Source organism: Trichechus manatus, unplaced genomic scaffold, assembly GCF_000243295.1.
Source record: "Trichechus manatus latirostris isolate Lorelei unplaced genomic scaffold, TriManLat1.0 scaffold00092, whole genome shotgun sequence".
Taxonomy (NCBI): Eukaryota; Metazoa; Chordata; class Mammalia; order Sirenia; family Trichechidae; genus Trichechus; species Trichechus manatus.
In genome coordinates this window covers 4,892,291-4,914,910 of record NW_004444028.1, presented here as the reverse complement: position 1 = coordinate 4,914,910, position 22,620 = coordinate 4,892,291, and the positions used below count along the sequence as shown (strand labels likewise).

Here is a 22,620-nt window from a genome sequence, read left to right as displayed (position 1 = left end):
CAAGCCTTTATGTTCCAAGAACTCAAAGCTCCTTCTAACGCTCTTCTCAAGTTTCACTTCTCCATGAATACGTTTCCATTTCATCCTCCTTGGAATCGCTGTGGCTGGGTTGATGGGTTGAGCGTTTCACCAGCTGCCACCTTCCTTACTCCAATTTCTAAGAGTCGTTACATGCCCTCAGTTCAGGTCACACGAGACCAAGGCTTGACTACCTCTTGCCCTCTAATTCAAGACTCTGTGATACTGCAGGTGGATACCAAGGCAGAATAAGAGAATGCCTTCAGTTGGAGCTTGAGAGCTACTGATTGGATGGGCGAACTTGGGTAACCTGTTTAACCTGTAAAGTCCTTGATTTTTCTCTTTTGAAAAAGAATGGCACTGTGTTGGATTGGAATAACTAAAGGTATCTGTCCAATCTGAAAGGAATCTGACTCATTTCTTTATCGAGCTCCTTTATATGTACATGGCTGTGCTAAATGTTAATTTTAGAATTTAGGATTCTCATAGGCAGGGCCTATTGATATGGATTGTCCCTAACACAGTGCCTAGCACATTGCCCCCTCTTTTTTTTTATTAAGGTGAAATTAACATAACATAAAACTAACCATTGTAAAGTGTACGATTCAGTAGCACTTAGTACATTTACTCACACTGCCTTTTTAAAGGGCTAGAATAACACAATAATTTAGCTTGGCTCCATTTTGTTGTAATTAAAAAAAAAAAATGCTGCAGTGCACTTCCATGTGAAATCCTCTCGTGCTCACCTGCAGGAGATGCTCAAGGTCTAGGTGACGAGCGGCTACCAACTGAAAGGTTGGAGGTTTGAACTCATCCAGAGGTACCTCGGAAGAAAGGCCTGGTGATCTGCTTCCGAAAATTCACAGCCATGTGGAGAACTTTCTAGTCTGACACACACGAGGTTGCCATGAGTCGGAATCAACTCAACAGCAACTGGTACTTGGAGAACCTGCTGAGTCACGGGGACTACACATGCATTTTCAGTTTCTCGTATATTCACCCATGAGGGTTTTCACCAGCCGTGCATGAGAGCTTCCGCTGCTGTCCCCCTCACCGACACTGGGGGGATGTTCATGGAGCAGGCATCAACACCAACATGGAGAGAGCTCAAGATCAAAATGGCGGGTGAAAAAGGCAAGTTACAGAGCACGGAACTAAACCAAAACCCATTGCCGCTGAGTTGATTTTGACTTATAGTGACCCTACAGGACAGAGTAGAACTGCCCCATAAGGCCATAAGGTTTCTAAGGAACAGCTGGTAGATTCGAACTGCTGACCTTTTGGTTAGCAGCTGAGCTTTTAACCACTTCGCCACCAGGGCTCCATATGGAGCGTGAAGTGACTATGGAAATCTTTAGTCTTATCTGTAATATTTTATCTATTTGCTTTTTAAAAAAAGACTCAAAAAAATAAGATAAAATGTTGATAAATATCAATTCTGGGTGAGGGGGAAATGGGAGTATTTGATATACCATTCTCAAGACTTTTCTGTATTTTTTTTTTAAACCTCAATTAAAAGGAGAACCGATATGCAGAGATTCCCAAAATATACTGGATAACAGATATTTTTAGACCAGCTTCCAAATTTGGACTCACTTTTCCCCCATACTGAGGTTGAAATTAGTGGAGCTGGCTAGCCTTTCCTTGGGAACGTTGTTTTAAAGATTAGATTAAATATCTAGGAATTTTACAAGTTCATATTTTTTAGGCCATAAAATGAAAAATTTTCACAGTGTGTTGAAGCTGCCTGGTTTGCTCCACCTAACTCTGATAAGTCTCAAAACCTCTGCAAAGCTATTCTGGGCCTGGGACTGGGGGAGTGACTCACTGTGTCCCTCCCTCACCCATCCCCTACCTGTGTATTCAGGCGAAATTAGGTTAGAATGACCATCCGGGGCTGCTTTGAAGGGGACAGATGGCACTGGGAGAGGCTGCTTTAGACCAGGGATGGTGACAGGCTGGTGGAGGTGGGGGTGCAGGTGACAGACTGGTTGCTTAATTAGAGCCGACAGCACTGTATGGAGCACCCATGTTCCAGGTGGGGTGCTAGCTTTCACAGGCCTTCCTCTGGGTTCCCAAAGAGGAAGCATCTAGAACAAGCGTTTCACGATATTTTTTAGTGCTCCCTTTTCAATCAACGTAAGCATCTCATACCTGTTTTTAGTATTAATCCGAGATGTCTAAATAAATAAAACAGATACAAACATAAAAACAGATCTGGCTGAGGGCTGGCTGAGATCGGGTGCCTTCCCTGAAGTCACGCTTGCAGCCCAGGTGACAAGAGGAAGGGAGCGTGTCCCTACAGCTCACACTAGCTACTTAATACAGCATTCGCTTAACTAGTGCCAAGGACACTGGCTCGGATGGGCCCTGGGAGCAGCACCCCGCTGAGCTGCTACACCTCACGGAGCAGCTCCTACACCTCACGGAGCTCTTCAGGGGCCAGCACCGCTCTGCGACTCCCCCGTGTTCAGGTAAGTCTGGATTTGAAGCCTGACCTGACCGCTCACAGGTTGTGGACCTCCCGGTCAGCTTCACCTTTTCTCAGCTTCTGTCCCTTTCTCTGGAAAGGTGATTAGGACACCTGCCACTTGGAGCTGCTTTGAAGGTTTGGGCTAAGCACGTAGTGCTACTGCTATTTACATAAAAAGGGCTGGAAGCTTTAATCAGAAGAGTAACTGTGGGAGGTAGGCCATCTTCCCTGTCCCCACTTTACAGATGAGGATACTGAGGTTCAGACTCACATTGCAGCAAGTTACACTAAACCTCACTGCAGAATGGGGCTAAGGCCGGGCCAGGGTGCTCTCACTGTGCCACCCTGGCCAAGTGACCGCACAAGAGCAATAGCTCTGACGTCGTTTTCTCCCCGCCTGAGTCCCTGGGCCCTAAAAAAGCAAGGCCTGGGGAGTCTGACTCAGATGGCTCCCCACTAACCCTCTGGTCCAGTTTCCTTAGTACTAGCTCAGCGAGAACTCTGTTAACAAGCTCTGCGTGTGCTGTAGAGAAGGGGATGATTCCTTCCTGTGAACTGGGCTGTAAGCCTTATTTCAGAGAAGGGACCCCGTCTCCTTCTTAATCAGTCACTGTTGTTGTTGGTTGCTATTGAGTTGATTCTGCCTCATGGCAACCCCACGTGTGCCCAGTGGAACTGCTCCATAGGGTTTTCAATGTTGCGACCTTTCGGAAGCAGACTGCCGGGCCTGTCTTCCGAGGTGCCCCTGGGTGGATTTGAACCGCCAACCTATCAGCTAGTGGTGGAGTGCCGAGGTGGTGCAAATGCTTAAGCCCTTGACTGCTAGCTGAAAAGTGGGCGGTTTAAACCCACCCAGAGGCCCCTCGGAAGACGGGCCTGGCATCTGCTTCTAAAAGGTCACAGCCTTGAAAACCCTACGGAATCAAATTGAGGGCAGTGGGCCATCAGCCACTAGCCTCAGACAAATGGGCTCCTTTCCGTGTGAGAAGCTTTTAATGGAGACCCTCCCTGCACAGTCTCACTTCCGCTTTAAGTGTCACTATCCAACTGTTTACCAAAGTGACCAAAATCAGACCCAAAACAAAAAGAAGAAACTAACCTGCGCCGTCTGCTCCCTGTGAGTCTTTTACTGTCGTGCTTTTCCTCAAGTCACTGAACCGCTCAGCCTCAGTTTTCTCACCCATAAAATGGGGACAATAATATTGCCCTGCGTGTTGCCTGGATCAGAGTAAAAGGTGATGATGTGTGGGAAAATCTTTTGTAAACCTGAAGGCGGTTTCCTCTCTGACCCCTCTATTCTAGCCATCCAGCCGGAATCCATTCCTTCCTAAAATGAGCAGTGGATTCCTGTCTTCTGTTCTTTGCAAAGCATTTCTCAGCACAGGTGCCCAGCTGCCTGAGCTGAAATTGTGCATATGGTTAATGCGCCTGGCTACTAACCAAAAGGTTGGAGGGTTGAGTCTACCCAGAGGTACCTTGGAAGAAAGTCCTGGCGATCTCCTTCCAAAAAATCAGCCATTGAAAACCCTACGGAGTGCAGTTCTACTCTGACACACATGGGGTCGCCATGAGTTGGAGTCGACTCAGCAGTGATTGGAACTGCTACATACGTACTGGAGGGAGAAACTTTGTATCCACGCTGAAGAATGTACTGCGTTTCTAGCATTTGTTCCTATTGCTGTTGTCGTTGAGTCATTCTGATTCATAGTGACCCTATAGGACAGAGGAGAACTGCTCCATGGGGTTTCCAAGGAGCGGCTGGTGGATTCAAACTGCCAACATTTTTGGTTAGCAGCTGGAGCTCGCTGGAGCTCTTAACCACTGTGCCACTAGGTAAATCTTTATTTATTGGGTTCCAAGCCAAACTTGCTACAGAAGACCTGGAATCTTCTCTCTTACCAGTTACCAGCAATGAAGTCTTGGTCAAGTTTCTTAATGTATGTGTGCCTCAGTTTCCTTATTTAAAAAATGTGATGGTAATACTTGCTTCCCTAGGTCGTTCTATCAAATGAGGACATGTGATGGTAGGAAGTCAAAAAGTGTGACATTTTTCTTCCCCCTTTTCACTTTTCTCAACTTTCTGTTTATCCTGCTAAACCTCTGTGCCTCACCTCAACTAACCTAACCCATTGCTCTTTAGTTATTCTGACGCACAGAGACCCTACAGGACAGAGTAGAACTGCCCCATAGGGTTTTCAAGGAGTGGCTGGTGGATTTGAACTGCTGACCTTGTGGTTAGCAGCCGAGCTCTTAACCACTGTGCCACCAGGGCTCACCTTGTGTATCCATAAACGGGGACCTGGTTTGCTTAGCTCACAGAGTTGCTGTGTGACTACGGAGTAAAGGTTGTGGTAGGGCTTTGAGATCGGTCATGTGCAGTATAAACCACGACAGAGTTCTTCTCAGGATCCCTGACCTCCAGCTGTGGAGTCCTGTGCTGGTCCTCACGGGCTGTTGCGTTCAGTGGCCACATTATTAAAGTTACATAACCCAGCTTCTCTTACCAGCTCCCCTTATTTCTCACCTCTGTCTGCGTTGCTTTGCAGCCCCCTTCTACCTATCATGCACATACCTCACCCCTTCCTTCTGTCTCTCAGCCCCTCCTTCCCTACCCTCATCACAACACACTTGACCATCCACACACAGTTCTCCGGATACGGAGATAGTGTCTGCCGCAATCCTGTGGGCTGTCAGAAGCCGCCTGTCACGTGACCCTCATGAATAAGTACTCAAAAGACTCATTATGGGGAGATAAGGAAAACAGGAAGTGCTCCCGAGAGCCCCGAGCGACCCACAGCATAAACAACCCCAACCCCTGCAGAAGCCCCCTCTGCGGTTGAGGAAGGGACATCCGCCTTGGACCCGGAGGGGACTGTTGGACATAGCCGGGCCCAGAGCCCAGAGCACAGGCTGCAGAGGCCAGGGAGCTGGGCTGCTGTATTCTGGGCACGGTTTCCAGGCCAGCTGCAGGGAGAAGAAGCAGGCGCTGTGTGCCCGCAGCTGGCTGCGGTTAGGCCAGGGCTGTCCCTCACTCGAGGTGTATTTAAAGAGACCCCACAAGGCGACTGTGCCCAAGGGAAAAACGCATACATGTCTGTGTTGGCTGCACGCAGCACCCTCCTCTCAGAGGCCTCCGCTTCCGCTGCAGCTCCCAGGCGGCGTCTACTGTGTACAGAGGAGGTGTCTCCTCCTGCAGGTGCCGGTGGTCACAGCCTGGAACCACCTCGGGACCCAGGCCTCAGCTCCTGGGCCTCTCTGCCCTCTGCCCAAGCTGGCCAAAAGTTCAGAGGATTAGCCGGGATCCACGCCTCCCACCCTGGTGTCTCTGTCACCCAGCAACCGATGGGGAGAGGCAGCAGATGAGTCAAAGAGAACCGCACAGAACCTCTGGCTTTGTGTTTTGTTTGTAAAACTCCGTGTGAGCCGGCTGTTTTCCGGCAGGGAGCGGCGGGGCTTTCCCACACTGCTCTGGGCCAAATGCTTCTCCTCAAAGGGATGCCCAGCCCCACGTGACTCCGAGAGGCGGTTGGGAGACAAAGCCGGTGGGCCAGGAGGGGCCCATCCTGGCTGGGTGCGCTGGCTGCCTCGTCACTTGTTTTTCTCAAGTGAAGACCAGGCGACAGGATTGAATCCCACAGGAAGCTGAGAACTACGGGCCAGGGAACCAACGAGGAGCCTGAGGTCCTGCAAAGCGCAGGCAGGGCTGGCGCGCATAGAAGTTTGGGCTTTCAGGTGGCCAGGCACCAGGAGAAATTCTTACATAGCAATGAGAGGACTCCACGAGAACAAGCAGCAGAAGCTGAGTGAGGGGGTGGGAAGCGGGCAGCTTATCAACCGGGGAAGGGAAGCCCACAGGCGAGCTCTCTCAGGCAGGCCGCTACAAGTGCCAGAAGAGTTAGTCAAACAAGAGTGCGCTACAGGACTGGCTACCTGATTTGTGGGCGCAAAATGAAAATACCGGGCCTCCTGTTCAAAAGTTAGCAACAATTTCTAGATGGTGACAGCAGAGCATTAAACCAAGCATGGACCCTTCTCAGCATGGGGCCCCTGCCACTGCACAGATCACACACCCATGAAGCCGGCCCTGGGTACCCATGAGTCATCGCCTGGTAGCAGCTGTGAAAACAGAGGGGATGAGCTGGGGATGTCTGCACACCTCTGGCCCTAACTCGCATGCCCCCGCCCCTGCTGCCCTGCAGCCACCAGTCCCCAGAATTTCACCAGGCTTGGAACATTGACTCCACCCCAACAGCAGCCCCTGTTCCTGCATTGGTGGCAGCTAAGTTGTCCCCTCTCTGAAAATGGGAAATAGCAAGGAGCCCTGGTAGCATAGGGGTTAAGAGCTGGGCTGCTAACCAAAAGGTCGGCAGTTTGAATCCATAAGCCCCTCCTTGGAAACCCTATGGAGCAGTTCTACTCTATCCTATAGGGTCGTTAAGAGTTGGAATTGACTCAAGAGCAATGGGTTATTTTTTTGGCAGTGGGAGAAGGGCTGAGGGAAAGAATGGACTGTGGAGCTGACTTCTGGGATCCAGAGCACCGAGACTCTCTGGGCGGGCCAAGAAAGGCAGGTCCAGCAACTGGAGACTCCTGAGGCAGGTGTAGAGGTGCTTAGGGACAGGATGGAGGCACAATGAATGGGCTGTGCTCTTGGTCACTCTTAAAGACCCAAGGCGACATGTCCGGAGGGTGTATGTGACAGTCCAGGAGCAGAGCCAAAGTCCAGGAGGTGTTCTCTCCCCTCGCTAACTTACCTCCAACTCTACGTGGTCATGGAGTTTCTTGCAGGTGGCAGCAAAGGTCTCCGAGGTGCCAAACTCAAAGTACCACAGCTTGTTCTTCATCCTGGACCATGAAGCAGAGAGATGGCTCAATATCGGAACAGGCAGTCCCCGGGTCACAAATGTCCGACTTACGGACAACTCATACTTGCCCTTTAATGTTCGGTAAATCAGCCCTCACTTTGAAACAACTGAATCAGCCCCAACTGGCAACAAATTCTTCATCACAATCACTTTCACTTGCTGCATGTGCAGCTTTTAATTCATTGAAAAGGCTTCGAGCCTTTCTTGCACTAACCAAACCAAAAACCCACTGCCATCAAGTTGATTCTGACTCATAGTGACCCTATAGGACAGAGAAGAACTGCCCCATAGGGTTTTCAAGGCTGTAAATCTTTACGGAAGCAGACTGTTCACATTTTCTTCTGTGGAGCAGCTGGTGGGTTCGAACCGCCGACCTTTTGGTTAGCAACCAAGTACTTTAACCACTGTGCCACCAGGGCTCCTTTCTTGCACTAAAGTAAGGCTAAATAAGAACTGTATGTACTTGTCATGGATTAAATTGCATCCCCCCCAAAAATCTGTCAATTTGGCTAGGCCATGATTCCCAGTATTGTGTGATTGCCCACCAATTTGTGATTTTTCTATGTGCTGTAAATCCTATTTCTATGATGTTAAGGAGGTGGGATTAGTGGCAGTTATGTTAATGAGGCAGGACTCAATCTACAAGATTAGGTTGTGTCTTAAGCCAATCTCTTTTGAGATATAAAAGAGAGAAGCGAGCAGAGAGACAGGGGGACCTCCTACCACCAAGAAAGAAGCACTGGGAGCAGAGTGGTTCGTTGGACCTAGAGTTCCTGTGCTGAGAAGCTCCTAGACCAGGGGAAGACTGATGACAAGGACCTTCTCCTAGAGCCGACAAAGAAAGCCTTCCCCTGGAGCTGGAGCCCTGAATTTAGTCTCCTAGCCTCCTAGACTGTGAGAGAATAAATTTCTCTTCGTTAAAGTCATCCACTTGTGGTATTTCTGGTATAGCAGCACTAGATGACTAAGATAGTACCTGTTTCAACTTACCTACAGATTCGACTTAAAGACATATTTAGTTTAATGAGAAGCTAGTTTGTTCTGTAAGCCTTCATCGAAAGTACAATTAAAAAAGAAAGACACAGGAACGCACTGGCTGGGTACTGCCTGTACTTGAAATGGTCATGTAGAGTGGATACACTGTTTGGACTGAGAGGCCCAAGCCCTCAGCATTCCCCAGTTTTAACGTTTTCAGCATTTGTTAATCAGATGATCAAAGGATGGAAATGTTAACCAACTGTTCTTGCAAGGAACTTAGAGAAAAGCCCAATTACAGCTATCCGGGGTGGACTGCCAACTGCTCTCTGAATGTCCTGCTCAGAGCAGGAGAAACAATCTCAATCAAAGGACGAGCCCATGAAAAATCAGCCAAGGTGCACATGACGGCAGGGTCTGGCCACTGCCTTTTCTACTGTTGAAGGTAACAGAGGGCCTTCAGGCCAAGTGCTCTCTTGGGTGTATGCTTAGAGCACCAAGGAAAGATCGACAGCCTTTTGAGACTCAAGACTTCCAGGGGCCGACGAGGGACAGACACACACTAAACCAGCCAAAAGATGTGCTTCTTTTGTCTACGATCTGATTGGGGGGTGGGGCAGGAGACAGCATGGGGAGACTTAGACACAGATTTGCAGGCAAGTTGAAAAGAGAAGGAAAAAACTGAGTTGTTTGGTGGCAATAGTTCCCTGCCCCCTTAACTGCATTTGCTTAGGCCATGACAATCCTTAATTTAGGGGTTGTTGTTGTTGTTAGGTGCCGTCAAGTTGGTTCCGACTTGTAGCAACCCCATGTACAACAGAATGAAACACTGCCCGGTCCTGCACTGTCCTCACAATTGTTGCTATGCTGGAGCCCTTAGTTGCAGCCACTGTGTGAATCTATTCTGTTGAGGGTCTTCCTCTTTTTCGCTGACCCTCTACTTTACCAATCATGATGTTGGCTGTGTCATATTTGCTTCAAAGTTAGAGCTCACCATTTTGAACTTTAAATTTTTTTTCACATTTCCCTAAGCTGAAAACAATTTAATCAATGGGGTTCCCACGTAGCTGGGGCTTTGCAAGGTCAGATGGTGCGTCCCGACACTTGGTCATTTTGATCAGATGGCCGTACCAGGAAGTGTTTCTGAAGGTATTCCATTCCTTCCAACCCAATTGTCACTTGATTATTAGGGGTTGGCTAAGAGAAGAGACACCTGTCCAGTTTACAAGCTGACAGATTTTGCTGAGGAAGGATTAAGCGGATCACATTCTTCCTGGGACTCAGGAGAGAGGAAGCCACCTTGCATGTCGCTAGCCCTTCCTCCTCAGATTTGCGGGCCTGGAGGAGAGGAGGACTCCTCAGATGGAAGGGGGCCCTTGTTTTTTCCTCTAATTTTCTTCTCGGTCCATAAGCAGATGACTCTTCGGAACGAGAGACAAGACTTCTTGGCGTTTCTCAAAGAGTCTACCTAGAACTTGCTGACGAGACTGTGCTCTTCCATTGTATGAACATTTCTAAGACCTCGCTGGGTAGGAGGAGCCCCTGGATAGTGCAAATGGTTACTGCACTTTGGAGGTTAGAGTCCACCCAGCAATGCCTTGGAAGGAAGGTCTGGTGATCTACTTCTGAAAAATCATCCAATGAAAACCCTATAAAGCACAGTCCTACTCTGACACACATGGGGTCGCCATGAGTCAGGGTCGACTCAATGGCAACTGGTGGAATTGGCTAGGAAGTAGCCTTTCTGACTCTTGGTACGCGTGAAAATAAATGATCAGTGACAAAGACAAGAATAAGAAAAGTCTAGGGAATTATGCTCCATGAAGGAAATTAGAAGAACTGGGCATGCTTTAACAAGACCAGCGCTTCTCAATCAGTGCACGCCTGAGATATCAAGCCCCTCAGCCTTCAGGGTGGGCAGGTGAGGTCTGGGGCAGGCTGAGTCCCCAGTGCCACTGCAAGCCTTCTCATCTGTTATCCTGGAATGTCAAACCAACGTTTCCATGTTCTGTGTGTGCCATGATGTCAAAAACTGCTGGCAGGCATTGTTCTAGATTAGTGGTTCTCTGTATGCACAGTCATGTGCATGCAAATCACCTGGAATTTTGTTAAAGATGAAGATTCTGATTCAGTAGATTCTGCATTTTCTAATAAGCTGCTGATGCTGCGGGTCCTGGACCACACTTTGAATCACGAGAGTCTGGAGACTCTGTCAGTGGTTCTCAAATGGTGTTGTTGTTGCTGTACACTGTCGAGTCAATTCCAACTCCTGGTGACCCTATAGGACAGCGTAGAACTGCCCTGTAGGGTATCCAAGGAGCGGCTGGTGGATTCGAACTGCCAATCTTTTAGTTAGCAGCCTGAGCTCTTAACCACTTCGCCACCAGGGCTCCTCTCAAACATTAGTATTCATAAAAATTACCTGGGGAATGTGATTAAAATGCTGCTTCCTGGGCTCCAATCTGTAGAGATTCTGTATGCCCAGGAATCTGCATTCTTATGAGTGCCAGGTGGTCATTATGCAGGTAGCTGGTGGACAGAACTTGGAGAAACATTGCTATAGATTCCGATGAAATGACAATCATGGAAGGGGACAGAGCCAGTTAAACCTGAAGGAAAGGATTTCCCAAGGGGGAGAGAATGAGGGTCAGTGACTTTCAATAGTCAATGATGGCAAAAGACCAAGTAATGGGAAAAACACAGACTGTCATAAACGTCAAAGTTGAGTATTCCTCCTGGCATTCACTCCAGCAGCAAGAGCATCACTGTAGCTAGGAGACCTGCATTATGATTCCATTTCCAAATATCACCGTTGGTCTGAATCATGACATTTGAAAGTTATTGCCAGAAGATTTAGAGTTTTAATAAAAATTTCCGGAAGCAACAACTATTTTTGCCCAGAAATGGCTCTTCTGATGATCTAATAAGGTTAAGAGGTCATGGTTAGGTCAAGACCGCAGAATGACAGAGAAGGTCAAACCAGCTTCTCGTCCATTGCTGGGTGAATGTCCATTGTTGACTGTGTAACCTTTGGCAATTATTTAACCTTTTTAAGCCTCAGTTTCCTCATCTATAAAATGGAGGTAATACAAAAGATCTATTTCAAAGGGTAGTTGAGAAGTTTAAATGAGATGATTGTAAAGCACTTCACACGATGCTTAGTGCATAGTAAGCTCACCAAGAATGTTAGCTATTTATTAGCTATAATTATTTCAGTATTTTATGTTGGCATATTTGGACAATATAGTAAGGCAAAAGATTGTGTTGTATAGCTGTAGACATTATATATTCAGATTTTTCTGGAACAGAAAAATGTGTGGTCATATTTGTCAAATGATGTGTCTTGAGTTTTGGTTAAAAAATATGTTTCCTATATGCCTAATTTAGGAGATTTTTTCCGGAGTCATAGGCCATGCTCTAATCCTTGGTTAATTATCTTGACCAGTCACACTATTGGTCAAAGATGTGATGTTGATCATGAATGTGCTTCTGAGAAAGTGCATGTCTGGTGCAAGACAAAAGAACTTATTAATTCAACAAACATCCATTGAGCAGCACTGTATGCCAGGGACTGGATGGGGTTTTAATAGGTACAACAAAGGACAGAACACAGCACTCGGAGCCAGCCATCCTGGAAAGGACAAACAAGGAAACAGGTCATAGTATGGTTGTTTAAGCACTAGGAGCACATAGGAGGAGTGGGGCCGGGGGAGGTCAGAGAAAACATCGTAGAGGGGTGATGCCAGGGTGAGTTCTGAAGGATGGGGAAGGGAAACACAGAGAAGAGCATTTCAGGCAGAGGAAGAAGTGGGGCAATGGGCCAGGGCAAAAGAGAGCATGGCACTGCTGGAGAAGACACAGAACTCAAGGTGCGGTTGACTAGGTAAGGCTGGAGAGGCAGGCAGGAGCAAGACTGTGGCAGCTGGGGACGCCATGCTTAGGAGTCTGGGCTTTACTTTAAAGTCTGCAGGGATGTTGCTGTTGTGGTGGAAGCAGTGGTGACCTGACCAGACTTGCAGTTTTAAAGGCCGCTCTGTCCCAAGTGTGGAGAGTGGATTGGAAGGGGGGGGGGTACACACTGGAGGCTTGTAGACTAGTCTGGGGGTGGTATAGAAATCCAGAAGAAAATTGGGAAGGGTCTGAACAAAGGTAATGACAGTGGAGTTTGGGAAAAGAGAATAGATTCGCAAACTAAAATTTAGGAGGTGGAATCGACCGGGCTGGTTGGTTGTGGGGAGTGAGTGAGAAAGAGTAATCAAGGTGACCCCCAGATTTTTGTCTTGGACAGCCTGATAGATGGTGGGTGCCATTCCCTGAAAGAGAGTCACAGGAGGCCAATTTTCCAGTGGCAGTCCTCTTTGTGACTGAAGGACATCACTTTTGTTTTTTGGTCCATTATTCCGTCCATCCATCCATCCATCCATCCATCCATCCATCCATCGAACATCTCTTGAGCCCTCCTATTGGCCAGGCAAAGAAACTGGGTGGCGCATGTGATTTGCCATCAGCTCCTAACAGAAAGGTTGGCAGTTCGAACCCACTCAGTGGCTCCACAGAAGAAAAGGCCTGGGCAATCTGCTCCCGTAAAGATTACAGCCAAGAAAACCCTATGGAGCAGTCCTCTCTGTAACACATGAAGTCACTGTGAGTCCGGGCTGACTTGACAGCAAGTAACGACAACAACAACAAATGGGCTGGGCACTGTGTAGGGCCTGAGGTAAGCGATAAAGAAGAGAGGTAGCATCTCTGCCCTCACAGAGCTTATATACTTTTAATGGTTTCACCAATACTAACATTTGACCCATAGAAAATGATGTGTTCAAAATCTAACAACTTCTATTTCTCCTGTTTTAACTCAGGCACTTTCTGGTGAGACGTGAATGCATTCCACTCCCATAGCTTTTTGGTTTTGCACTCTGCTAAACATTTTACATACATTAGCACTTTCAATTCTCAGAAGAACCCAATGAGTTAGATACTATTGCCAGAAATAAACTAAGACTTGGAAAGGCTAAAAAACATCCCTAAAGTCTCAGAGTTAGTAAGCAGGTGGGCAGGGTGGGGCTGGGCAGCCAACCCTGACTTTCTGACCCCAGAGCCTGTGCTTTGCTCCCATGCTGCCTGCTTGGCCAGTCTCTGCATTGGGTAGTGACGTGCTGTGTGCTGTGGTGTGGTGTGCTCTTCATTACCCTTACTAGACTGTGTGGTTGTCCTTTGCCGGAAGTTGTTAAATGGATGCACCTGGGGGCTGGAGCTCTCGTGGCTGCATCACATCCTAGGAAATACTGCCTGATGAAGAGTGTCCGCCTCTCCCTGCTCCCAGTGGCCAGGGCAGTTGCAGGAGTCTCCGTCAGTATACCACAAGAACCTCCGGGTCTGGAATCTGCAGAGCCTCAGGTAGTCAGGGAGACCAGAACTGACCCCTAGCAAAGCCAGGTGCCTCACAGGGCACCCTGCACCTCTGCTCTCAGCTCCCACTGGGATGGGGCAGAGGCATTGCCCTCGAACCATACCCAACACAGAGGGGGACAGGGCAGGCTTGGTGCCATTCTCTGGAGACAAATATAAATTACTCTTCAGGTACTTTTCGCTGCAGGTTCAAGGTGGGCCATTTTCAGCCACTCATGATTAGAGAGGGCAGTGTGGCCTCATGCAAAAAGCCCAGAACGGAATCAAGGCGCCCTGGGTTCAAATTGTGGCTTTGTCCCTATAGGGAGTGTAGCTTTGAGCAAATTACTTGACTTTTATGTGGCTCTTTACCCATAAGATTGGCTAATACTTAACTCACGGAGTGTTAAGAAGATCAAATGAGGTAACATGTGCAAAATCGCTAAAACAAGTCTGATCCTCTATACTCACAGGCCCCAATCCTCTACATTCGTTAAAAGTTTGTTGATTGAATGTTGCTGGTGGCTTGTCAACAATCAAAGCACTCTTTTCCTGTGGGTCATTTATCTGGTTGCTCAGAAAAATAGCCACTAGCCTTTCTTTCAAGTAATACAAAGGGGAAGGATTTCGGTTGCCTCTGTCCCAGGCACCAAAATGGTTGAAGGAACAAAGGCAGCAGGTATAGGGGTAGGCACAGAGAAGGAAGAGCCTGCTATTGGGATAAAGGATGATCAGGTAAAGATGGATCCAGGGGCCCTCATGACTGAAGTCAGAGCCATTGATGGCGGGTCTGTGGTGGAGGCAGGCTTTAGGCTAAGAGGCGTAAGAGGAGGTAAGACAAAACCTTCCTTGGTGTGTGTTGGGATATTCTTGCTAGGCACTCCACTGGCTGGCTGGGTTCCCTGCAGGTTACTGGCTGGCTCCCTTCTCAGCTGTTAGGGGATCAAGAAGGGACTCAAGATCTCATCTCACTGTCATTGCATACCTAGACACCGGGAAGCTGTAGTCTGGACTCCTTCGGTTGTCTACACTGTCAGATCTAGATAGCATGGAGTCATGACAGGTTATTTGGTGATTTGGAGGGAGAGGAAGCCTTTCCGTGTCATGTATTTCCCAGATTGAAGTGAAGTCTCCTCCTCCTCATCTTCCAGGTCTTCTTCTTCCTTCACCATCAACAGCACCAACACTACTGCCTCCACCATCACCTTTCCAAAGCCTTAGTTTTGGTAAATGCCTATGGGCATGTGACACCCTGCAATTTGACACGGGGGACACAGTCTCACTGTTCCTGCCAACCAGAAAGCCTGAATGCCAGTGTTCCTTCTTCTCTTTTGAAGATGTCTCCCCAGCCCCTTCACTCCTAGCTCTTGTTGGAGGACAAATCGGGTTCATCTCCTGTTGTGCAAGAACATGGCGTTCGGAATCTGAAAGGCCAGGGTTCATGCCTAGCTCTGCCATTTGTGGGCTGGACACGTTCTTTAAGTTCCTTGAACCTTCTTCCTTTCCTCTTCTACAAAGTGGGACTATTAATCTCCACCGAACAAAATTGTGATGTGGCAAATTAAAGCAGCAGGCAGGTATTTAGTACACGGGGAGTGTTCAGTTGCTGTTCTTTCTTGTTGCTAGGAGACATGGTCATCCCTTGAGGGCTTCAGGAGCTGGGGCAGGAGTGGTGTGGGGTCTATCACAGGCAGCCAAGACTTTTTGAAGAAAATAAAACTCAGAGTGTTTTCATAGCTTCTGGAGTGCTTTCTCTGCTTCTCTCTTCCTGACTTTTGCTTGCCTTGTCATTTCTTTCCCTTTCGTAATCATCCTTCAGCTGAAGATGACTAATCAATCCTTAACCAGATGCCCTGACCCCTGATTTCCAGGTCCAGAAAACTCTGATGTTCACTATCAGCCTGTCAACTCCCCAGGTGCACCCATTCTGGGCTCCAAGGGACTCACAGCAACCTGGAGGAACGGCAAATAACAGTAGTGACACCGTGGATGGACAGTATTTCTGGGTTCCCTTAATTTCCCCGGGTTTAAAAGAAAATAACATCGACTGCAAACTAGTTGGTCGAATGTTTTCATTTGACAGATGAGGGGGGAAAAAGGAGACAATTAAAAATGTTCTTTCATATTTGTCAGCCACTTAGGGCTGAAATCCAGGCATCATCCTGACAGCTATATATAGCCTGTTTCAAGGATGTCCACAAGTAACCCAGGCTGGCCGCTGTGCATTCTTGCCAGCAGAGGCAACTTACTGAACTCCCTATCCATTCTCCACCTCCACCCCCTGGAGCTTCTGGCGGCCCTTTTCTGAGAATCTCGGAAGTTTTAAGGGCAATGGACTTTTGAAGTTATCAAAATATGAAAACTTTTTTTTGGGGGGGGGCTTTGAAGTCTACACAGAATACGCTACAGTTATTTCTATAACTAGATGCCCTTGAAATGAAGATACTCCTTTCTGTGGTTTGGGCTTTGATAGGCAGGCTCCTTGAGTGGCTCATGACTCAAATAGTCAGTTAGGCCTTCTGTGTCAGCCAGCACTAGGGTGGGAGGCCTGGTGAAGCAGACGCTACCCCAGGCATAAAGAGAAATGAAGTTCTGTCACAGGCTAATACATGGATGAAGCTTGAAAACCTTATGCTAAGTGAAATAAGTCAGCCACAAAAGGACAAATATTGTGTGATCTTATGATATGAAACATCCAGAAGAGGCAAATGCATAGAGACCAAAATAGACTAGTGGCTACCAGGGGTTAGGGTGACAGAGGAATGGGGAGTTATTATTTAATGGGTACTGAGTTTCTGTTTGGTGTGATGAAAATGTTCTGGAAATCAATAGTGCACAAAAAAGTTTTGTGCAATCAATGGTTACACAACATTGTGGATGTAATTAAGTCATTGAATTGTACACTTCAAAGTGGTTAAAATGGAAAATTTTATGTTATATTTATTTTATCACAATTAAAAAAAAAAAAAACCCTTTATAGAGCAAAACAAAAAGCAAAATAAAACAAAACAAAACCTCCCAAACCCCAGATGCTACCCATAAGATGGTGTTCTGTGTCGTGCTGATGAGGGGCAGAAGGATATGGTGGAGACCGTGCTGGGCTGGCAGGCAGGAGCCCAGACTTCCAGCCCCAGGCCCCATACACAGCCGCCATGTGACACCAGGAGAGTCACCAGGATCTCCAGGCCTCAGTTTCCTCATCTGTACAATGAAGGCCTTGAACCAGATGATTCCTAAGACTTCTCCAAGTTCCCTGAACAACCTGAGAGAATACAGTACAGGACGGTGTGGGGAGGACCCATGTGCTCCACGACGGCCGCCATATTGAAGTGTAGGCCCAAGTGTTGCCAGAGCTGCCATTTTTTCAAGAGAAGCCAGAAATATGTATTTCTATGTAAAATTGCTTGATTTTTAAGAGTTGCCAAGTAGTTCAACTTTTAAAGAAAACAGTGGGTAGGCCAGAAAATATACATCTGGGGAAAGTATTTTTCGTGAGGGCTATACGTAGCCAAAGAGCCATTTCTGTATGGTTAAGTGTTCATGAGGTTCATCTCAATTAAAAAACAAACAACAAAATTGATCTCTCTTAATACCCCTTTGGGTTTGCTGAGTTATCAGTGGCATTGTTGCTACTGCTACTGAAAATGGAAGGAGCCCTGGTGGTGCAACGGTTAAGCGCTCTGCTGCTAAATGGAAGGATGGTGGTTTGAATCCACCTAGTGGCTCTGTGAGAGAAGAGACCTGGCAATCTGCTCCCCTGAAGATTACAGCCTAGGAAACCCTATGGGGCAGTTCTACTCTGCACACATGGGGTTGCCATGAGTCAAAATTGACTCCACAGCAACTACAGCAAAAACAACGTTGAACATAGTAAACTAGTTTCAGGTGAGCAAAATCAAACAGGTATAATGGACACTACTCTACTACTACTACTCTACTTATTGCTGTCAAGTTGATTCTGACTCATAGCGACCCTACAGGACAGAGTAGAGCTGCCCCATAGGGTTTCCAAGGAGCAGCTGGTAGATTCTAACTGCTGACCTTTTGGTTAGCAAGCCGACCTCTTAACCACTGGGCCACCAGGGCTCCAAAAGACACACAGAAAGGGCAAATGTAACTAGAGATAGAGTTGAATTATAATTGAATGATGCATGATAATAATATTGAGGATGCTTTATCTGTTAACATGTCACATTGTTTGACTCCTACGTGCCTTGGAAAGTTTCTAAGCAATTGTGTTAACCAACGTTTAGATCAAGAGCTTGAGGGAAAAAAAAGCCAAGCCAGGTGGACTTGGTTCTAAGGCGAGGATGTCAGGTCCTGTGAGGGGCCCCTGATCGTCATCGCACAGGTGCTGCAGGGCCATCTGTGCCCCCACACGGCCAGCTGCCCTGGCCCATCAGAGAGCTTGTCACCACATCTAATCCACCCTTCATGCTGTCCTCTTCTCACTGCTCACTGGAACGGGCACTCGGTGACCCTCAGGCACGGAGCTGTGGACGGAATAAATCTTTTTCAAGAGGGGGCAGTGGCCCCTTTGGTTCAAGGGAAAGTGAACACCCAGCAATCAGGAAGGAGGCTTTATAAATAGCTGTTTTTGTTCTCTGAATGTGATTCTTGTGCCTGCTGTTCCTGCCAACAGATTTGTCTTGGCTTGGTGTGTTTCAGCTTCGAGGGGCAAGGTACTCCCTGGCTTTCCTCCATACTTGGGACAAGCCCAGTTTTCACTGCACTCAGAAAAAGCTAGTGTGGTGGGAGGACTGGAGACCAGAGGCCAGGAGGAGAGAGAGGGAGGCAGAAATGTGAGGAACGAGAGAGAGGGGAGAGCTCATGAGGGGGTGTTGGAAACAAAAACCTAAAGCGCCAAGAAAGGAAGGAGAAACTGGAGTAGGATGCATTTTAGTGTATAAATACGGAGTTTTCTTACTACTACCCTATGAATTCACTTCATAAGTTTTTTTCATGTGTGAAAAAAGTTACTTGCAAAGTCATAGATGACAGATAGTCTGCACTTCAGGGGCCTTCAAGGTCCAGTGTTCCCAGTCAGGGGATCACAGGTCCCAAGGTATGGGGGCCCATGAGTTGCTTCCAACATTTCTTTATGTGGAAGAGTATTCGTGTATTTAATCATAATAAAGACTGCATAAGCTAATGGTTATTGTTTTTATTTTTGATGTGTGGGAATTAAATTAATTACATTGATTATCTCTTGCTGATCAGAGGCACTGATTGGTGGATGGAGGTCACTGAATAATAAACATGGGAAAATGAATTATTACTTAGAACAGCCTTATGGATGACAAAAATCTTACTCAATATGGCAACCAGGGAGGAGTGTAAAAATTAATAAAAAGAGTGTTCTATAGTAAAAGGGGGAGCCCTGGTGGTACAGTGGCTGAAAGCTTGGCTGCTCACCAAAAGGTGAGCAGTTCAAATCTACTAGTCGTTCCTTGGAAACTCTGTGGGGCAGTTCCACTCTGTCCCGTAGGGTCGCTATGAGCTGGAATCTACTCGACCGCAATGGGTTATGGTTACAGTTTATAGCAAAAGGAGGAACCCTGCTGGTGCAGTTCGAATCCACCAGCCACTTCTTGGAAACCCTATAGGGCGGTTCTACTCTGTCCTGTAGGGTTGCTATGAGTCAGAATCCACTTGAGGGCAACGGGTATATAGGCAAAGGGTGAGGAATTGCCTCTCCGTATCAGGACTGGGTGGTGGTTCTCTTCTGGGTCATGGCAGCCTTCTCATGGTACAGATTAGAAAACTGAGTTTAGACCCTGATGAAGCAGCAGGAGGCACAGAACTGGAGTTCAAACCCCAGCTCCTGACTTCCCGTCCTCACCCCTTTCCTTTCCATTCTCCCTGGCTCCACTGCTACGTCCCGTCCCAGAGGCATCTGAGAGAGACAGAAAAGCCACCCGAGCCACAGGAGCTAGTGACTGCAAGGCTGCAGGCCATCCTCATTCAGGCTGGTGGGCTGGGTTTGCCCACACCTGCTGCCCAGGCCACAGCCACGGATGGCGCCTCCAGGTTGGCTGACTCTGGTTGTTCGGGACACTGTGGTACTTTCACGCCATAGTCTGTGGTCTGGGCCTCTCTAATGGTTTCTGTCTCCATTTCTGCCCAAAGTAACAAAGGGCCAAACCCACAGGCCTCATGTCCAGAGCAGCCTCTCCACCCCTTCAAGGTAAGTCCAGGCTCCTGAGATTCTACTCCCTCTGACTAGCGACGCAAGTTTGTTTCCATGGACTGTGGACACGTTCTCCTTTGATAACCAAAAACCAAACGCATTGCCGTCGAGTCGATTCCTTTGGTAGGCTCTCCCAAATCGCGCCTGGCACTTGACAATAACTCCTTCTAAGGGCAGGACTCCAGGCATGAAGCCTGCCAAAGCCTGAAATTGGATGCCTCCCTCCCCCACCCCCATTGCAGCTCACGGGGACTCACGTGTGGTACACACAGGCCCCAACAAGAAGGCTTGTCTGACACGCGTGATCCATTATTACCACACATGCTTACAGACACTGCGTCTCTGAAGCCACAGGGTCTTGGAGAAGTCTTGGCAGTCTGACCAGAAACTGCCTCCGTGATGTGAATGCCACCACATGGTCCTGGGGGGAGACCCTCGGGGGAGACAGCTGGCGAGACAGCTAGGCACAGGAGGCCATTTGGTGAGGTTTCCCTCTTCGAGGGCCCGAGTCTCTAGGGTGGTTTTCCAGTTAGTGTGTCTTTGCCAGGAGAAAATAGCTCCTTCTCCCTCATAAAAAAAAAAAAAAAAAAAAAAAAAAAAAAAAAAAAAAAAAAAAGAAAAAAAGAAAGAAAGAAAAGAACATTTAAAAACAAAACCCAAAAAAATCCTCACAGAGTTTGGCTGCTTCTTAGCAATCCTTTCTCCCTTTGAAGATTCATTTGCGGAAATAAAATCCCCTTCAGGCAGATTTGGCGGAGGCTAGAGGGCACGGAATAAACTTGCTCTCACCAGTTATCCGAGAGCAAAGTCAAATAGTGGGACAAAAAGAAATCCCAGCTGGACGGAAAGGGGGGAAGGCGGGAGAGGAGTGTGTGTTTCTCAGCTTTTGTAATGATTAAACCCGTTGCCATTGAGTGAGTGGATCCCGACTCATAGTGACCCTCTAGGACAGAGTAGAACTGCCCATAGGGTTTCCAAGGCTGAAATCTTTATGGAAGCAGACGGCCACATCTTTCTCCCGCTGAGCAGCTGGTGGGTTCAAACTGCTGACCTTTCAATGAGCAGCAGAGCACTTAACCACTGCACCACCAGGGCTCCTTTCTGTAGTGATTACTCAGCTCTTACGTAGTTTTCTGACTCTGAGCCATGCTTCACCGGCAATCGCACATTCATGGACCCAGGAGGCTGGTATTTGAAGCGGGTGGGGGCAGCCAAGCCACAGGTGGACGAGGACTGCTGATCAGAAGGTAAATCCTGGAAGCGAGGGAAGGAAGCCCGCTTCCCTGGGACAGAGCCTCTTCCTGAGGAGGGCCACTTCCTGGTCCTGACCATCCAAGGCTAGAAAACAGGGACTGCCGGCGGAGCAGAAGCAGACCCTGAAGGCAGGTCCACACTCTCGCCCCGCTGTAAATGCAGGTTGGGCCCAGGAGAGCAACAATGACACTCTCCACCACCTCCAGCTCGTCCCCTTCCACCTTCAGGTGCTGGAAAAAATCTCAATTCCCATTTATCAAATGTTTACTACTTGCCAGGAATGACACTGGCTGCTTTATACACCAAAAACCAAAAAAAAAAAACGAAAACCAAACCCGTTGCCATCGAGTCGATTTCGACTCACAGCGACCCTATAGGACAGAGTAGAACTGCTCTATAGAGTTCCCAAGGAGCAGCTGGTGGATTTGAACTGTCAACATTTGGTTAGCAGCGGAGCTCTTAACCACTGCGTCACTAGGGCTTCTTCATATACCAAAGAGCCCCCTCATTTGATCCTCACATCTACCTGTGGTAGGTACCACTGTTATTTTGTTGATGCGTTCGAGACTACTGTTCCCTGGCAAATGCAAAGCTAGGCAGGAATGGTATCACTGTGTCTGAGAGGATGCAGGCTGAATGAGCCTGCTCTCTGCTCTGTCTCCTACGACCAGCCTTTCTGAGCACGAGGCAGCGCCCAATGCATGGCAGGATCTATGACAGGTCGGCTTACAAAAGTGTGTTGGTTAAGCCAGTTGTTTGTAACTCCAAGCACATTTCCCCATAGAAACAATATTATGTTGTGTCATGGACTGAAATGTGTCCCCCCAAAATATCTGTCAACTGGGCTGGGTCGTGATTCCCGGTATTGTATGATTATATACCATTTCGTAATCTGATGTGGTTTCCTTATGTGTTGTAAACTCTATCACTATGATGTAATAAGATGGATTAGCAGCAGTTATACTGGTGAGGTCTACAAGATTAGATAGTGTCTTAAGCCAATCTCTTTTGAGATACGAAAGAGAGAAGCGCGCAGAGACACAAGGGGACCCCATACCACCAAGAAAGCAGTGCCTGGAGCACAGCGTGTCCTTTGGACCCGAGGTTCCTGCACTGAGACGCTTCCAGACCAAGGGAAGACTGACGCATCACAAGGACCTTCCTCCAGAGCTGAGAGAGAGAGAAAGCGTTCCCCTGGAGCTGACACCCTGAATTTGGACTTGCAGCCTACTAGACTGTGAGAGAATAAATTTCTCTTTGTTAAAGCCATCTACTTGTGGTATTTCTATTATAGCAGCGCTAGATGACTAAGACATGTTGACAGACAGGTTCCTAGGCTCACCCACAAAAGCTAATTGACCCATTATGCACTTGGCTGCCAACCGAAAGGCTGGACGTTCGAGTCCACCCAGAGGCAGTGGCTTCACTACGACTGGTGGACCTCCATGGACTCCTCC

The 22,620-nt window shown here is 47.8% G+C and overlaps 2 protein-coding genes across 2 annotated transcripts in view; both read right to left on the bottom strand.

Annotated features, from left to right (window-relative positions):
* LOC111821607 (diacylglycerol kinase gamma-like) overlaps nucleotides 1-7,335 on the bottom strand; it is a 39,580-nt gene extending 32,245 nt beyond the window's left edge. The window contains exon 1 of the mRNA XM_023736847.1: nucleotides 7,246-7,335. Coding sequence (XP_023592615.1) covers nucleotides 7,246-7,335 — 90 coding nt within the window. The remainder of the gene's footprint in view (nucleotides 1-7,245) is intronic.
* A 10,393-nt stretch (nucleotides 7,336-17,728) lies between these two features.
* Nucleotides 17,729-22,620, bottom strand: part of LOC111821602 (diacylglycerol kinase gamma-like) — a 42,365-nt gene continuing 37,473 nt past the window's right edge. Inside the window, exon 4 of the mRNA XM_023736791.1 lies at nucleotides 17,729-18,212. Coding sequence (XP_023592559.1) covers nucleotides 18,152-18,212 — 61 coding nt within the window. The 3' untranslated portion in view covers nucleotides 17,729-18,151. The remainder of the gene's footprint in view (nucleotides 18,213-22,620) is intronic.